The sequence below is a fragment of the Pogona vitticeps genome, chromosome 2 (assembly GCF_051106095.1).
Source record: "Pogona vitticeps strain Pit_001003342236 chromosome 2, PviZW2.1, whole genome shotgun sequence".
NCBI lineage: Eukaryota > Metazoa > Chordata > Lepidosauria > Squamata > Agamidae > Pogona > Pogona vitticeps.
This window is the reverse complement of record NC_135784.1, coordinates 137,070,481-137,089,564: the sequence shown is the minus strand read 5'-3', so window position 1 is coordinate 137,089,564 and position 19,084 is coordinate 137,070,481. Positions and strand designations below refer to the sequence as shown.

Sequence of the window (19,084 nt, the reverse complement as noted above, 5' to 3'; positions counted from 1 at the left end):
TACAGATGTAATCCATTGCAAACAGACCACTTATTTTATGGTCAGCTCCTGATTGCTTATTGTTCTGTCTTTTCCAATGATCATGATCATTATTGGCAAGTTTTATTTTGCTATTCCACTTCCATCAGTTGCTAATCTTGCTGGGCCTTGTTCACTCTTGGGAGCCAGATTTTCTATATCCCTTTGAGCCAGAAGACATGTTCCTGTTCAGCATTTCTTTATTTACAGTGGGGTCTCTACTTAAGAACTTAATCCGTATTGGAAGGTGGTTCTCAAGTGGAAAAGTTCTTATGTAGAATCTGCATTTCCCATAGGAATGCATTGAAAACCATTTAATCCGTATCTGCTCTTTTCCGTCCATAGAAACTAATGGGAAGCTGGTATTCCGCCTTCTACCACTAGAGGGGGATATTTTTTCTTTTTTTTCCCCTTAGGTCAGGGAACAGTGTTAAAAGCACTTCTGACGAAGCTAATTTTGAAGCAATGGACTGAAAACCAATTAATCTGTTCTGGCTGTTTTTTTGTTATGTAGAGGTGCGTTCATACATTGAAGCATTAGTTCCCATAGGAACTAATGGAAAGCTGGTTAATACGCACTCTACCACTAGGGGGAGAACTTTTTTTTAACCTAAGATGACCTAAGGTTAAAAAAAGAGCAGGAAAGTTTTTTTTCTTGTTCTTATCTTGGATTTTTGTTCTCAAGTAGAAGCAAAATTTAGCAAATGGAGCTGTTCTTAAGTGGAATTGTTCTTAAGTAGGGACGTTCTTAAGTAGAGACCCCACTGTATTTGAAAAATATGACCCAGAGTAGAGGTGCCTTACTAAGTAGAATATTTCATGCTAAGATTTGTCTTGATGCTTTCAGATATAATTCATTCGTGCAGGTTTCGGTTTAGATTAGGTGCCTATACTCTTCATTTTTCCAGTGCATTTGAGGAGCTCTTCCCCCAACCAGACATCCTTCAGACATGTTGCACTACAACTTCCATCATTCCATCTAGGATTGGTGACTATGGATGATGGAGGAAGTAGTCAAATGTATCCGGAGGAAGATGCAACACAACCCTTCAAAAGTTCGGATTCTGCACTTGGGTTTCCAACAGTATCCCAGCTATAAACATGTAAGGAGACTGGGGGAATCTTGGAGCCCTCCCGATGGTGACTTCCATCAGTCCTTGTCAACATGGACCCTGCTTTAGGGGGCAGAAGCCTCACCAAGTGGGTTTCTCCCGTCCCTTTGCAGCACAACTACATGCAGGTCGACTTGGGAGTGAGTCCTACTTTTTGTTTTAATTGGGAGACAGTGAAGCCACAGCACCTGGCATTGCAATGTCAATGAAAACTGCATTCAGTTTTCACAATTGTGAGAATCAAGTGCATTCTTGCTTTTCCTTTAACAGATTTTTTTTGAGGGGGAGGGGTGTCTGTGACTATTCTGCAGTTCTGTTTTAAAACGCAACAATATGCCTCCTCCTGGGTGGTTTTGGTAACTCCACAAAAGAGGAGGCAGGCTAAAATTGGTAGATACCCTCTTCAAGGAGCTGTCTCTAATTCTATTACTTCAACGTACAGCTGGCTCAGCGCTAGGTTTACCTGGGCATCGATTGGGGGGGGGGGGAATAAACATAGGATTTAGTTCTTTTGGCTTTGGACAAGCTGCAATGCTCCCCGAGCACCACCAGGGGGAGAGAGGATTAAACTACGCCTGCATATTTTCTACCTAGAAAACCGTTATGTACACTTCTTCTGGGAGTGTGGCCATAGGCCAGAATGGACTTGGTGCCAAGTAATTGTTATATTTAGTACTCTTTGATTACTTTTTTTAAAAATAGTGAGAACAGGGAATTCAAATGGGAGCAAAAGATTCTCTGCAAAGTGGCTTTAAAGACAATATCACCCATTCCACAATCCAGATTGGTCAATTGATTGATTTGCTAGCTTAGCATGCCATTGGGTGCAAAAGATGCAGCTGGAAGAGGAAAAAAACACCTCTGCAGTTGAAAACTCACAAACCCCGATGCTTTACTGTTGGAACCACCCTGTTCCTTCTGATTCCAACTGCACATTTTTCCCCAGTTGTACATTTTCTACCCAACTGCCGGGTAGCCGCCGCCACCCCTTGGCAACAATCTGTCACACTGACTGAACTGCTCAACATGAAGTTCCTGAGGCCTCAGGGCTCTTTCATGGCATTTATTTACAGCTGGTAAATATAAAGCAAAATAAACAGTTGCAGAGTGGAACACGCGGCCAAGTTCCCTGGAGTAAAGATTAGGTGGAGAATCTACTCTGTTTCAGATATTACAGAGGCGCTTGATCTCCACATGTGACTAAGCAAATGTCAGGCTAAGGCTCCGTTTGGCAGGGAGAATAGACAGGCAGCGTACATGTCTATGAATATGTTGAGATAGGACAACAGCCTACTTGACTTTCGGACTGCAAACTGGACATGCTGTGGAGTCAGAAAGCTAGTGTCTCCGGGAGAAAGGTTCTGCCCCAGCTCTTTGTGTGCTGTGCTTGTTTTCCATTTATTAAGTGTTTTTAATAGAGACTAATATCCAAACATGGCTTACTCTGCTACCTCATTCTGCTACATGTGCATCCCAAGCCAGAGTGTGATGTCTATCTGCTTGTGTATCTCTACGAGTCATACTGTATAATAATGCTCCAAGCCCTTAACCCATCCTCTGCTTAGTTCATGTTTGTATACACTGCTTTTGTGCATCATCACTTTCATGTGAATTGCTTATCTCTTCCTCTCTCTCTCTCTCTCTCCCTCTCTCCCTCCCTCCCTGTTGTTCTGTGCCATCAAATTGAACCTACTTATAGCGGACCTGATGGGGCTTTCAAGGTACATGAAATATTTATGGAGTGTGTTTACCAATTCCACACACTTCAGTGAGATTCCATGGCTAACCAGGGATGTGAACCCAGGCCTCCTGAATCCTGCTCTGTCACTCAATGCACAACACAGAATCTCTCTCTTTCTCCCCAGTCTACCTCAAAATTTAATAGCATGAACCATCTATGGACCTAACTGAAGCCCACTGGCAAATTAAAAAAGCTTCTCAATTGAAAGGTTTGCTGATCTAACACATGTGCTTCAGGTGGGTAAGCTATGATATAATCATAACATGGGTGGCAAATAAATCAGAACAGAGAGCATCAGTGTTGTGGTGGGGGTGATGCAGAACAAGTACACAGGAGACTTCTGTTGAAATACCACTCATCTGTAGAAACTCATATGGGGTGGCAGCAGTAATGACAAGCTGCACACAGAAGACTTCTGTGCGGACCAGAATTTCTGAGAGTTGTCCAAGAACATCAGAGGACCCACGTTTGGCAACCACTGCTTTAAATATTGCATACATCTGGAAAACCCTTTTAGGGTTAACATAACTCAAAAGCAGCTTGATGGTACAGAAAAATAACAGAACTCAGAATAGATTTAGGGAAATAGCTGTGTCATTCCCAATAATAAACCCATTTATTTTTTCAGCATTGTTTTTATGTCACACAGGCTGAAATCCTATTGCCTAGCGTACTATGTTGTACTAGAGTTGGTCCACTGAATTACTGGGGATTTAAGGAGTCAAGTCCTCTTTAAGTTCCACTGATTCAAATGGCCCTAGTCTACTTGTGATTTACTATGCTAAGCAGCAGGATTTCAGCCGTAGTTTAGCTATGCACAGACATACAAAACACACCAGAGCAAATCACAAACAAGAAGGGGGAGGGGGAGAGGAAAGCTGATGGTATTATCAATAATAATAAAAAGAAGGAGGAGGATCAAAACATGTACTCTAAATTAATTTTCTTTTTCTGAACCTATTGAAGTATGTTTCAATCTTAGTCTAAAACTCCAAATCCCAAAACTGCTCAGTTTTATTATTAATATTATTTAATACACTGACTGGTGAGGTATCACTGTATTAAAGCACATTAATAAAATTCTCTTGCATTCCAGTTTCCTCCATGCACATAATTGTTTATGCGGATAAGCAATCAAAAATATTAATTCTCTCACCTGAACTTGCATAACCCAAAAAGTCCCCATTGTCTCATTGTGTACATTATCAGCAACCTTGCATTCAAATCTAATACATGGAGATGTGGAAGGAGGAAGCCTCTTTCACCAAACTAACTTCCTTGTTTGCATCACTAATCAGTTAGATGGGTTTAATCTTCCCACAGCTAGGAAAAAAAACCCTTTTTCTTCCTCCCTCTTCCTTCACATGTTTTATTGGCCTTTGTTTCATTAGGCCATGGTCACACCAGCAAAGTGTTCCCCTGTTTTCTCATGCCTTTTACTTCCTGAACAGTTGCACATTGCTGCCATGTGACATATATCCCAGGGTGTGTGTTCTGACATGTTTTTGAATTACCATAACATTTCCCTAAATTTGATGCAATATGACCGGTTACACTTTGATACTGGAATAATTTCCTCTGGGTTGTTTATGTCTCTTTCATTGCATTGATGTTTCAGCAACATTTCCTTAATGGGTACGAGTTTCTCTGCTGCAAGAGGCACAAACGCAGCAGAGAAACTTGTAATCACGCTTTGTTCTCATTGCAGCTCTACCACAAGGTCCCCGAGAGGAAAACTGAAAGGGTTCAGTGGAAGGAGCACCGGCTGGTGGAAGGATCTGCAAGTGAAGTGTAGAGGCTGATGACATAAGTTTTCCAGTGCATTGACGCTCCTCTGGCTAATTTTTTAAAAAAAAAATTAAAGAAACATACAGGCAAACAACATCACTGGTGGAGGCAACACACAGCAGCTTGCCAGAAATCATCTTGGTATAGCCATGCACACAGAATGCCACTGTAAAACTGTTCTGCAATAAATCCCACAACAAAAAAAGCAGAAGCCTCCTGGTGGGTGGGATTTCAGGCAGAGATAGCATGGAGGCACACCAAACGATTTAGTAATGACTGGGTGTTGTCTGACCACCAAATGTGTGTGTGTGTGTGTTTAGTCGTTTAGTCGTGTCCGACTCTTCGTGACCCCATGGACCAGAGCACGCCAGGCCCTCCTATCTTCCACTGCCTCCCGGAGTTATGTCAAATTCATGTTGGTTGCTTCGCAGACACTGTTCAGCCATCTCATCCTCAGTCGTCCCCTGCTCTCTCTTGCCGTCACACCTTCCTAACATCAAGGTTTTTTCCAAGGACTCTTTTCTTCTCATGAGATGGCCAAAGTACTGGAGCCTCAGCTTCAGGATCTGTCCTTCCAGTGAGCACTCAGGGTTGATTTCCTTTAGAATTGATAGGTTTGTTCTCCTTGCAGTCCAGGGGATTCTCAAGAGCCTCCTCCAGCACCACAATTCAAAGGCATCAATTCTTCGGCGATCTGCTTTCTTTATGGTCCAGCTCTCACTTCCATACATCACAACAGGAAAAACCATAGCTTTGACTATTCGGACTTTTGTTGGCAAGGTGATGTCTCTGCTTTTTTAAGATGCTGTCAACATTTGTCATCGCTTTCCTCCCAAGAAGCAGGCGCCTTTTAATTTTCTGGCTGCTGTCTCCATCTGCAGTGATCATGGAGCCCAGGAAAATAAAATCTGACACTGCCTCGATATCTTCCCCTTCTATTTGCCAGGAGGTGATGGGACCAGTGGCCATGATCTTAGTTTTTTTTATGTTGAGTTTCAGACCATTTTTTGCACTCTCCGCTTTCACTCTCATTATGAGGTTCTTTAATTCCTCCTCACTTTCTGTCATCAGAGTGGTATCATCTGCATATCTGAGGTTGTTGATATTTCTTCCGGCAATCTTAATTCCGGCTTGGGTTTCTTCCAGTCCAGCCTTCCGCATGATGTATTCTGCATATAAGTTAAATAAGCTGGGGGACAATATACAGCCTTGTCGTACTCCTTTCCCAATTTTGAACCAATCAGTTGTTCCATGACCAGTTCTAACTGTTGCTTCCTGTCCCACATATAGGTTTCTCAGGAGACAGATAAGGTGGTCAGGCACTCCCATTTCTTTAAGAACTTGCCACAGTTTGCTGTGGTCCACACAGTCAAAGGCTTTTGCATAGTCAATGAAGCACAAGTAGATATTTTTCTGGGACTCTGGCTTTCTCCATAATCCAGCGCAAGTTAGCAATTTGGTCTCTAGTTCCTCTGCTTCTTCGGAATCCAGCTTGTAATTCTGGGAGTTCTCGGTCCACATACTGCTGAAGCCTACCTTGGAGGATTTTGAGCATAACCTTGCTAGCGTGTGAAATGAGTGCAATTGTACGGCAGTTGGGGCATTCTTTGGCACTGCCTTTCTTTGGGATTGGGATGTAGACTGATCTTTTCCAATCCTCTGGCCACTGTTGAGTTTTCCAAACTTGCTGGCATATTGAATGTAGCACCTTAACAGCATCATCTTTCAAGATTTTAAATAGTTCAACTGGAATGCCATCACCTCCACTGGCCTTGTTGTTAGCCATGCTTTCTAAGGCCCACTTGACTTCACTCTCCAGGATGTCTGGCTCAAGGTCAGCAACTGCATTGTCTGGGTTGTCTGGGATATCCAAATCTTTCTGATATAATTCCTCTGTGTATTCTTGCCACCTCTTCTTGACGTCTTCTGCTTATTTGGTGGTGAGACAACACCCAGCCATTACTATATATATAGTAATGAGTTCTTCATACTGTATATATATATGAAATCAATGAGGAAGAACTGGGAAACATTTTGCTGGTATGACTACGGCTTTAGTCAAACTTTTTCCAAGATGTCCCCAGGGAAGGAAACAGATTAAGCCTTCCATTTCTTGCTACTTTTAACCTATTTTTCTTCTCATAACTTCTGATCCTCTATGAGCCCACTAAATAGTGAGTAAATACATTTTTCCTTTTTATACCTAAAGATGGTCTCCAGCATATTGTTTCTATAAAGTAACAGCTTTGGGAGATGGTGGAACTGTAAAGGGAGACTTCTAGCTAATTCTGACCTTAATGAACTGGGTTTCTGTTATGTATTTTTAAGGGAATTTAAACAGGTCCCCACAAACTCTGGACACAAAATGCTCTTCTGAAGCCCGTTGCTTTCTTTGTATCACACAAAACTATGTCCATACGGAGGGCCAAACATTATGCTACAGATAGCTCATTATTAGAAGGAAGAATTCCTTAAATGTTGAGAACATCAGGTTCACTTAGCAGAAATCTCTAACATATCTGTCAGTTTTCAAATGAGCCTATTTCATTTTGTGATTATTATTATTTTTTAGAATGTTAACAGAATTCCATTTGAAGTCTTATTTGAAATGCTAACAGATTTAATCTGTTTAATTATAAGCTGGTTCTAACATATAGTTTGACCCAGTAGCATTAGATGGCTAGGCCCTAGCTGCCCATTGTACAAGATTCCAAGTTGCTAATTCTGGTTTCAAATGGATGGTTATTACCTTTCAGACACATTCATTGTCTCCATCCTCCTTTCCTTATAGAAGGAGTCTTTTATGACAGACTCTAATGTAGCAGTTAAATCATAAGAAATTATTCCCTCTGTGCTACCATCCCTTAACTATTTTGCATTACGTTTACTGCTGAGAGACCATTCAGATGGATTAAGCAGTTATGCCATCATGGGGAGCAAGACATAATTAACTTAGACAGGAAGGGTTGGTGAATTAGCCATTCAGAGGGGTTACGCATGCTTCTTGGAAATAGGAGAGCGTGGAGATGGGTTCTTATAAAAGGGTCCTTCATAAATAAAACATAAACTAAGTCTCTAATTTACAACAGCATGCTTTAAAGCAGAAATCATCAACCCCCGGTCCACAGCCCAGTGCTGGTCCCTGGCCTGAGCCAGACCGGAGTGCGAAGACCTCGCGCCCTGCCACATGCACTCCCTCCCACAGCTGCTTTGCACAAGTGCACATATGCCAGCGCCGGTGTGAGCGCTCCCCCACCCCTTCCCCCATGCACCAGAGTGCCTGTGCGAAGGGGTGGGGAGAGGTCCCGAAAAGGTTGGGGACTGCTGCTTTAAAGTACAGTCATGTTGTTGTCTACTCAGTAAGCCCTATGAAATTCAATCTTAGTCCCAGGTAAGAAGACATAGAATTGTAACTGGTATTTTAAGGCGTGGTATGATTCATATTTTCAATGAGCAGTGCTAAGTTTGAGATTTGCAGGCAAAGTACATGCTAAGACTGCACTGTGAGCCACGTTTGTCAGTGAGGCATCAAAGGTGGTTCTCATATGGACTACATACTTGTATAGTATGTGGGAGAGGGAGAGGACGTGTGCACATGTACATTTCCACCACTTGTCATGCAAATGGGAGCACATGTCCCCCCAAAAAACTGGTTGGAGTTTTGTGCACCTGACTGTCATGTCACGATATAGGGGCTGAGAAATTTAATGATCATCATCATCATCATCTATGAACTGCAGACCTGGAAGGGACCCTATGGATCATCAAGTCCAGACCTGGTCAAGGAGGCACAGTGGGGAACTTAACTCCCAATCTCTGACTCCACATTTAGATAACTAAGCTACTGATCTATCCAGCAGTCCCTACTTATTGTATGAGAGAAAGGTAGAACATGGAAAAACAATCTTCTCATAATAAAACAGTTCTATTTGTGATGCAACATTGCTCAGTTACATTATGTTACTCTCAGGAGGCATACTCCTATAGGAAGAATAGTTTTTCCTTGTACACAGACCTAATCTGCCCATGAGATCCAAGAACAGAAATAAAATTCCAGATTAAGTAATAGTTTTCCAAAATCATTAAATGTCACAAATGTGGGAAGCTCTACAGTTATATATAGATAACATATGGATCATTCTGATTTTGCAGGGCAGTGAATCTTTACAGGGCCTTTCCAAGATGCTGGCCCTATTTGGGCAATAGCCTTTAGCAGCTTGGAGAGCTACTATAAAATCCAGGCTAAAACCTGGAGTGCATTCACTGCCCTCATGAAATCAGAGCCACCTGCCTTCTTGCTGTATAGCTGTACATATATGCTTTAACTAATTGAGCTGGAAAATTTAGCTCTATTCGGTCACATATCTTCCTGTTATAATAGTTGTGGTGAAAACCAGACCTCAGCTGTGTGGGTTATAAATGTCATCAACCAGAGTGAGTGAAGTCATGTGAATTCTGATGTCTTGGCTCCTTTTTGCATGACAAGATAAAATTGGTGTGTCTGACATAATGAAAAAAATGAGTGACTGAAGAGCTAATTTTCCAGAGCCTTGGTTTCCCTCTCGTGGATCATTACAGTTTCACGCTGAGTCTTGCTCATGAAAACGAAAGAGGCACTGAAGAGAGTTGAAGGTTTCTCTTCTCAAGATAACTGACTTTAAAGGGAGGCAACAGAAAACCACATCCATGCTTTGTACAGTCTTCTGATCAGACAAAACAGGATACATTATGTCTAAATGTATCTATAGAAGCAGCTGAAATAGTTCTACCCTGTTTCCCCGAAAATAAGACAGGGTCTTATATTAATTTTTGCTCCAAAAATGCACTAAGGCTTATTTTCAGGGGATGTTTTATTTTTTTCATGTACAACCATCTACATTTATTCAAATACAGTCATGTCACCTTCTTCTGGTTGCTGCACAAGGGTGGAGGGCGGGGTTTCACATATTGAGTTTATATCTTTAGGAGCAGGATAAATTTGTCCCAGTTGCCTTTCAAGACACAGTAGCAAGATTATGCATTAAAAAAACAAACAAAAAAATCTCATCATTCTACCCCCAACATGCCCACTGATTAAGTGTTCCAGAGCTGGAAAACTGACATAGTAAGTTACCATACGGATGACCCCCCTGGAGGCACTGCACCCTGGCATCGTTCACTAAAAATATCCTTTTGGTGCACAGTACGAGTATGAAGGTCAAACAAGGCTAAGCAACATGAGGAAAAGGAATGCTTCTGCCGGGACCTAATCATGCAAAGCCGTGTGTGTGTGTGTGTGTGTGTGTGTGTGTGTGTGTGTGTGTGTGTTTGTGTGTGTGTGTGTGTGTGTGTGTCCGTGTGCGTCCATGTTCTGAGTTTGTTGTTACAGTCTGTCAAGTAACTTCTGATTTATGGTGACACTATGAATTGATGAACTTTAAAAGTTCCTGATATTTAATTGTCCTTCTCAGGTCTTACAAATGGAAAAGCATGGCTTCTTTTATAGAGCAGGGGTCCTCAACCCACAGGAAGAATCTGGCCACCGGAAAAGATGAGTGGTAAGCAGGAAGTTTAGAGGATACTGTGAGCTGGAAGCGGTGGGGAGAGCAGTGCTTCCCTTTGCTAACTGGTCCTCAGCGCCGGCAGCTTCTGACCAATTAAGAGAGCTGCCAAGGTAATCCAGTTCCTCCACCCTCTGGGTCATCCCTGCCTGCTGGTGCAACCTGAACAGAAGAGATGGGGGAGACCCGGTTCCTGGAGGGGGAGGTGGTGGGCGGGAGTTGCCCCAGCTGGGAGAGAGGGAAGCCCACATCCCCATGGCTGGAGAAGGCGAAGGGGCACCCAGGGAGCTCACCTGGTCCAGTCCAGTCCTCAGATGCTCTTGCCTGGGCCAAAGGGAGGCAACAGCAGTGGCCAGCTGCAGAGTTTGTGCCTGTGGGAGAGTTAATAGCTGGGTGGGCGGCTGAGCAGGCAGGCTGCTGGTCCACCCCCTGGCGAAGCTCCCCAAGGGCTGACTCACTGCCTTCTGCCCAGCTGAGGTGCCCACTCCTTGCAGAGGAGAAGACGAACCACTCATGGCAGCCCACAGGCCCTTGGGAGAATGGTCTTCAACTAAACTGGTCCCTTGTGTCAAAAAGGTTTGGGACCACTATTTTAGAGGCAATCTCTCTCATGCTTAGTCTTCCCTCTCCTCCTGCATTCAACATTCCGTAGCATTAATATCTTTAATTTTGAATTTGAGAATTACATGATATGATCCTAGATGCTTTAGAGCAGCACTGATAAACATTGTGCACATCATCTTTAGCTCAGGAGACCTTATGGAATCTCAGCAGAAAGTGACATGTCAAAGCGAAGGCTGCTCTTGACACCTGTGTATACACTTCCAGCCTTTGCTAGGTTTTATCCCGTTATTCCAGTTTTCAGCAGATTGTTGCTTTGCTTCTGTCTTCCTGAGCTCCCAGGGCAAGTCAATACTATTGGCTCCTTCTTTCACGACAGCTCATCCATTCTTATCATCCTAGTCAGCTCTGTGAGCAGAAGAGGGTCCCGTTTTCTTCAATCTTTCAAGTAATGTAACAAAATCAACAGTGGTTTACTTTCCAAAATCCCATGTTTGTTCTGTCAAGACCTTTTCCCTTAGAAAAACATCTTCTACCTTTAGTAGACTTGATGAAATCAGTGAGATTTAAATTTATTGTGGCTAACGATTCCCGTTCATTTCTCTTTTTAAAATTGTTAATAACAAACATAAAACCTTACCTGTTCGTTTCTATGGGCCACTAAGGTTGGACTTAGCCCACTCTACAGGTGGATATGCTGGGCAAGATGGGAATTAGACACATTGTTCTTTGAAGGATCGATGTTTTAGAAATCAGATCCCAACATTTCACAGTGAAAGAGATACATATAGAAAAATAAATGAGGTATATTGATACATATTGATACAGCTTCTTTAAATAAATGATGACACCATTTGCATGCACAGGTATAAAGAACAAAGTGCATAGTCCAATAACTAGAATAAAAGGCTGTCCTACATTCTGAGGTCACAGGAGTATCCTGTAACTTTTATTTTGTTTTATTGAGAGTGTAATGCTGAAAATCCTTAAGCCTTCCAATGTGTACACTTTTGGGTACTTGTAATATCTACACTCCTCTGTAGATACCCTATGTGGGTAGGCTCCAGACTAGAAAACTGAGGAAGCTCCCATTTTATTGGGAGGGAGGCAGGATTCACAGTCCTGGTTTCACAACCAACAACCCCCTCCCCATTCCCCAGTCCTGCCTCCAGGGAGTCGTGTTTCCTGCACTGGCTTCCCTGCCAGCTTAGTCTCTTCATGGCTCACAGTTTACTTCTTTGAGACTGGTTGGAGTAGGAAGCGTGGAGCCAACAAAAGTCCTACTTCATGCCCCCGTAGCCTCTTTCAAGGAGGGCTTACACTGCCTTTGCCCAAGTGCTAGATTGGCTAACTGGCACAGCAGTTGTCGCCTCCAGCCCCTCTTCTGTTTGGGCATTGGAGCTGCGGTGGGCGGGGGTGGAGGAGGAGGATTTGCCTGTTAGAGGTTGGGGTCCTTGTCTGGGATCTCCTGTTCTAAGGGATGGCATGTGGTCTTGCTGTTTCCCTAGCTCTCTCAGGACTCTCATCCAGGAATCCTTTCCCAGGGCACACTTGAAAAGCTCCTCTGTGGTTCAGGTGGGCACAAGACCATCCTCTATGTTTACCCGGTAATCTTCCTCTCCTGATCTCTCCCTCTCAGCCTCTTCTGACTCCTTTATCTCCCCTGCCTGACCTCCTCTACCCCCATCCTTATAACTGCACTAGGCTGCTCATCTGGCCTAGCCCCCCACACACACACACCTTGTCTCAGGTGTGGGTCCTTAACTCCCAGCAGTGGCTTCTCTCAACAGATGAGGTCTGGCATTCTCTGGGTCTGGCAGGCCTTCTGGGGAGTGCCAGGATTGCCACTCAAGGCATTAGCTGAAGTGACCTTCCTCCACGCATCATCCGGGGGAGGCTAACAAGCTTGTTGCAAATGGGTCTGTTGTTGTGGCTTCATATTGCCTGAGACCTGATCATACGCAACTAAAATGTGCAGGATTAGTCTAAAGTCTGTGGCAGGAGGAAAAAAAATCAGAGAATCATGCACCACCTTAAAGACTGCTTTGTTAGTCTTCAAAGAGATGCATGAGATTATTTGCTATTTTCAGTGCAATAAAGACATAATTACTGGAAATCTCTAACTAGTATTCATTCAATCCCCTGAATATTTTTTTGGGAGGGGGGACTGGGGGGCAGTTAGTAGGAGGGGCAGGTCTGTGCGAAACGGAAGAAGAAGGCTGTGTTTCCCATATCAACAAAAGGCTGGGGAAAGACTCCTGTCTAAAATACTGGAGAGCAGGATTAGTTGGGGATGTCACTGAAGCCCCATTCTGTTGCTTACTGAGAAATTGTTACAGGATTAATGGTTGTGCTGTGTGCTTGCTTTCAGTTGCTTGCTTGCAATATGATCTGCTTGCAGATTATTAAGTTAATATTATAAAGGCTGCATAATTCTCTAGGGTTCTATTTAACTAAAAGAAAATAAATCCTGCAAGGAAGCCTTCACTTGAGCTTCTTCTCAAAACAACACCCCATCCCCAGGTGGTCATAGGGGGAGATGACTCTGTTATCTCTTTTGTTATACATTGATGGGAGCACTCTCCCCCCCCCCCCCCCGTTTAGCAATGTAATCCAGGAGTAATCCGGTGATAACCAAAATCAGGATAAATGTACTCAGGGTATTACAGTGTCCATCAGCAACCTAAACACAACAGGTCTGTGATGTTCAGGGATCCTCTCTGATTGTGTCAAACATGCAACCATTCTGCCTCTTTTATAGAAACAGAAGGATCCATTCTGTGTAAAGAAACAGGCTGCACATTTTCGAGCCAACATTTCAGTTGTGGAAAATAAAGGAGTTCATCATGTCCTCAATTGCCAGGAGGGAATTCACCACCTGCAGGAGGGTGTTGGTCTCCCTATCCAGTCACAAGGAGTGAGAAAGAGTTGAGAGGAAGTGACATCCTTGCAGACACAGACATTGGTGCTGCCCTTGCCATGCTTCTGTTGGCGTTCCCATAGCAAAAGTGTCGGAAAGTGGGCCTACTAGCAGCAGATCCCTAAAGGCTTTGGATAACCCTGGAATGGCATACATGCTTTTCCTCTGGCTGCCCTTCCGTGTCCTCTGCCCTGAGGGTACAAACCAGGCAGCTCTTGGGACTTAGTAACATGTCACAGATCCTTCCCCTCTCCTTGGATAGCTATGCCCATCTGCTTGTCAGATGCTGGACTGCTCTGTTCATCTATCTGTTTACTTGCTAGAGTTAAACAACAAGTCCCTCTGGTATGTTCCAGGTATGAGCAAAATGCAGCCCTCCAGATGTTGGTGAACTGCAGTTCCCTTTGCCATCAGCTATGCTGGCTAGAGCTAATAAGAGTTGCAACCCAACAACATCTAGAGGGCTACAAGTTGCCTAACCCTATTCAGGGTGTCCATTCTCTTAATATCCTCAGTGGTTACTCCGTTAGATTTCATGCCACACATCTCTTTCTATCAAACAACCTCTTTTGAATCTGGCATCTTCCACATGTATCTGAACCACAGCCCTCTCCCCCATAAGCACCATCTCTCACACCCAGTGGTCTCTGAAGTTGGGGACTGTAGCCTGAAACATCAGGCAAAAGGGGGGGGAGCTGCTGTCTGGAGTGCCAAAGGGGGCATTCCAGCCTTAGAACTCAGAATGCTTGTTGAAAACCTCCCATCTCTCTGTGTCCTTTCTAGGAGTTTAGGCAGATCATTCAAGTAAGACAGTAATTTCATTTTCTTTGAAAGACAAGCTGCAAAACAAAATCAAAACAGAGCAAACGCTCCAGGAACCCTCTCAAAATGAATAATGATGGCTTGGGGCTTTTCTCCTGTGCACGGAAATAGGCGATATATCTTCCTTTCCAACCTCGCCTGACCCTGCCAGCATGACATAAGGAAATCAGCTCCCCTGAGCAATTGGCCTTCCCCTAGGGAAGGAGGGGGCGATGTTTCATGATTTTATTAGATTAGCGTCCTGTGAGAAGGAGGTGCTAGAGTTGGACATTCTTACCCGCATCCTTACTGCCTTTCTTTCCTCCGAAATCCGCAGCGATAAATTGGAAAGTCGTTAGCCCTGCCGGAAAAGAAACCAGGGGCAGTGTGATGTAAGAGGAACGGAAGAGTGTTTCTGCAAGTTTGGAAAATTAAAGGGGACCACGCCGTAAAGGCGCCCCATTGCTCGCAAGGCGTCCCTTGCTTGGCTTGAAACGCGGTCAGAGGGGCGGGGCGATCGGGCTGCCCTCTCAGGTGCGGCGAGCGCTGTCCGTGGTGCTGATCTCAGGCGCCGCGTTTATCCGGGCGGGAGAGCGGACGGAGGAGGTGCTGAAGAGTTCTCTGCTTGCTTCGGTTGAGGGCGAATGAGGTTCCGAGCGCGGACCATTGGAATTGTCCTTGGTGCTGAAAACCTGCCAAAGCCTTGCAGGTTTGATCTGGCTCTGTAGCAGAGGCTGGTCGTCCGCCGCCTTCCCCTTTCCAGCCCCAGAGATCCGAACGTCGGTCGGGAACAAGGAAGTGCAGCTGCCACCAGCAGCCCTCCTCCTCTAGCCCCAGCGGAGAGGCGTTTCCTTCCTACCTTGGTCTTCTTCAGGAGAGGAGGAAAAATGTAGCCCGAAGTGCTGCGCTCCTGCTTGCTGCATTGAGGGCTGGCCCGGACCGCAGCTTGGAAGCCTTGACGCAAACCGGGAGCAAGGAGATATGGAGACGTACTGGGGGTACCAGAGCGGAGCGGGCAGCCCTTATGTCTCCTCGAGGATGGGGGCTAATGGCCCTGGCACCCAAGACAGCACTGATTACAACGAGGATCTTCTGCACAAGGTAGGGACATGACGTGCGTGTATGTATGTAAGAGAGCGAGCGAGCAAGAGAGAGAATGCGGGTAGGAGGGACAGAGAGCGCGCGGAGATGAACTAAGAGTGTACATTAGAAAAAAACAGGTACGGAAACCACATAATCAAATGGGGAGAGTTGGAGACTTAAATTATTATTTTTTAAAAAGTGCCCCAATTTGTGTACTGTATTTAAGTCTGTACCTCCAGGCAACACTTCATACATCTGACAGTGTGCTATAGTTTACAAAAGCTTGGGCTATAACAATTGTGTTTAAAGGAACACACTTTTTTTTCCAGTGTCCTATCAACCCTTTGCAGTTCGTACATGATGCTTTTTGAGTTGAATGCAGGAAGCAAAGAACTTTTAGATCTCCTGAACATAACATTTTGTTTAAAGGAAGGAAAGACAAGATCAGAGTTGCAAGTAAAAACTGTGCTTTATTGCGAATTGGAATTGTTTGTTTATTTATTTATTCTTATATCCTGCCTCTCTTCCAATAAAGGAACAGAAGGCAGTGTACAACAATTTAAAATTACATGTATCAAATCACAATAAATTAAGACATTGTCATTAAAATAAGGTTACACCAAAACAATGCTAAAACATCACTGGTTTAAAAATGAAAACAGATTTTTAAAAACCTGCTTTTTAAAAAAAAATAGTGCTCATAAAAGTATGTTGCAACCACTTCTTTAAAAAAATTAAACCCTGCAAGGGCATTTAGGTATACAAGATACAGTACATATCTTTTAACTTGAATGAAAGAAGAAACCAGATAAAATAAGAGCTAGCTGGGGAAATGGAAGGTATGGAAGTTTAATCATCATTATGAGAGACTCTGCTCCTAAACTTGAAGCTTTAACTGAGCCGAGTGAGCTCCTCTCTCAGAACATGTAAATACCTGCAATATCTGGGAAGTCCAAAAGATGGCGAGAATGAGTCCTGAGCGTGATGGGACACTAATGCCAGGCTGTGTCTTATTTATAGAATCCCACAAAGAACAGCACGGCACAGAAATTTCAGTTTGCCAGCAAATTATGGGGAATGGATCTGTTTGTGTCTCCTGTATTGTTCATGCAGTACAGCTGTTGAACAACAACTGCTAGACCCTTGTTTATTTCTAAGCACTAATGAGGATAATTTGGAGAGAGGATAACAGGCAGACACTCCATTACATTTTGATTAATGTTTTGTATTTTAAAATTTGGCTCTAGAAATTAAGGTGCTGGGCTATTTCTGTGTGAAAACAGAATTATATGTGCCTATGTTGGCTCCTTTTCCCCTTTCCTGAGGTGTTCTGTGCCTGTTCTGTGCAGCTTCCTCCTTGGTTGAAAACTTAATTAAGAAGGACAAAATGGACAGGGCAAAATCTTCCCTTTGGGGAGTTTATCAAGAGAATAAGCTGTCATAGGGAAAGGACGAGGTTCACAAAAGCAATAGTATATGGCTTATTTGGTCTGGACTTCTCTAGAAACAGAAGTCTTAGAATTAAATTGCTTTACCTCCCTTGCCCAGTTATCTTCCCTTCACCTGGTACATTAGCAATACAAGACTTGATATAAATGGGTTATTGAGTCTGTAGCTTGTTAGAAGCTTGTCAGAACAATTACAGAAGATTCAAACTTCTGAGGCTTCATTCATTCCACCCCCCACCCCACCCCACCCCAGGCTTTTACTAAGTGGGAGCATTAAGTGTCTAGCTGTCAACTGATAACAATTTTCGCATATTTCTTAGAGGCAATGTGGATGTGACATTAGAGATACATGATCCAATTTCTTGTCTGCTTTGTTTTAATGGAAAAAGCAAATGCCAGAGGTATGGATAATTATTTAGATTGGGGTAGTGAACAGGAGCTGAGTTTTTAACTCTTTACTCTTGCAGTGATTTACCAGTTTGCTTTATCCAGGTGTGCTACTGCTGTATGCTCTGATGGTTGGTGGGTAACAAGTATCCTTGTAATACCTGTACACCCCCCCATGATGCACTCTTAGTTCTAGGGTTTCCATCCAGATCAGGAAAATGGCATGAGGGGGAAGGAATGAAAAGTCTTGTTGTAGCCCAAACACAGACTACATTCTCCTCCCAATGTGTGAGTTATTGGGGGAGGAAAGAACTATGTATACTCAAACCTGTGAGCAAGGTATGGTTCTACAAATGTCCCATGTGATTTGTCCCACACCGAGATGATGCATTTGCATGTAGAGTAACTCACAGTGGCTGAAATCCTGTTGCTTACTTTGGTAAAGTGCAGCTAGGCCCATTTGAATCAATAGAACCTATGAAAGACTTGACTCACCAAATCCCCACTGATTTAGTGGGCCTACTCTAGTGCGATTTATTGTGCTAAGCAAGAGGATTTCTGCCACTGAATTGCAAGTAGAGGTCTGCCAGAAACTCCACTCTTCAAATAAAGAAATAAAGACTATGGCAGAATGCCCACATCACTCCTGTTCATCATATGGAGCTCATGTGCAGGAGCCCATGATAGGACAGGAGAGACGGAGTTAGGGTGACAGTAAGACAGTTAGAGAGAAAGGGAGAGAGTGAGGAGACTGAATTTAGAGAGTTGAGATAGAGATTGGAAAGTTGGAGGGTTAAAGAGAATAGCAAAGAGTTAGAAGGAATAGTGAATAGATATATAGTCAAAGAGTATTGTTGAAGTGGATATTGTGAATAAGTATATGCAAGCAAACGTGTTATCAAACCCAGGTTCTTTAATGAGAGATCTTAAACAGTAATAAAAGGACATCTATGATTTGCATCTGTGATTTACCAACTAAAAGTTCAATAAACCTGCTGTATTGGCAGCATGCGTCTGAGATACATATATTTGGTATAGTGTGGACTAGATCCACTGGTGGCAGCATAAAAAGAGGAAACGCATCCAGAGGGTGGACCTGAGGGTTTGGGAAGAATAACAAGAGACACTGAGTGGACCACACACACACACACACACACACACACACACACACACACACACACACACACACACACACACACACACACACACACACACACACACACACACACACACACACACAGCCAAAGAGCCCGAAAAACCCACAACAACCTAGGCAAGAATTCTTCTCTATGATGTCATGTTCTGTGTGGAGGATGTTACTGTTATTATTGGTGCTAGTAATTAGTTCTAGCATTAGGATTATTATAGTTACAATTAGGATCATTAAGTTATGTAAGTCTCTGCTTCTGCTCTACAGTTGTACTCCAGAGGAGGCTAAGACTGGCTTCTGTTTTCGTTATCTTTTTTGCTTTAGGAAATGGATAAATCCCACAGTTTGCAGATACAGCAAGAAGATGAGAGCTATTTGAATTATTTTTAGCAAACTATTTCTATTATCTGTATATTTCTGAGAGTACAGTATAGCCCATGAAATGTTGTTTTATGATCATCAAATCAACATGGAATAGAATCAACAAGTGGAAGCCAAGAGGGTGATCTAACTTAGAGGTAACTATAGGACAGGT

General features: G+C 43.4%; 2 protein-coding genes across 3 annotated transcripts in view; one reads left to right on the top strand and one right to left on the bottom strand.

Annotated features, from left to right (window-relative positions):
- LOC110091241 (CMRF35-like molecule 7) overlaps nucleotides 1–14,915 on the bottom strand; it is a 48,417-nt gene extending 33,502 nt beyond the window's left edge. Inside the window, exon 1 of the mRNA XM_072990602.2 lies at nucleotides 14,780–14,915. The gene's annotated coding sequence lies outside the window, so the exon portion shown is untranslated. The remainder of the gene's footprint in view (nucleotides 1–14,779) is intronic.
- A 478-nt stretch (nucleotides 14,916–15,393) lies between these two features.
- RAB37 (RAB37, member RAS oncogene family) overlaps nucleotides 15,394–19,084 on the top strand; it is a 111,881-nt gene continuing 108,190 nt past the window's right edge. The window contains exon 1 of one of the 2 annotated variants that reach the window (XM_072990589.2): nucleotides 15,394–15,582. In XM_072990589.2, coding sequence (XP_072846690.2) covers nucleotides 15,463–15,582 — 120 coding nt within the window. In that variant the 5' untranslated portion in view covers nucleotides 15,394–15,462. The remainder of the gene's footprint in view (nucleotides 15,583–19,084) is intronic. The other variant, XM_072990586.2, reaches the window with a different exon arrangement.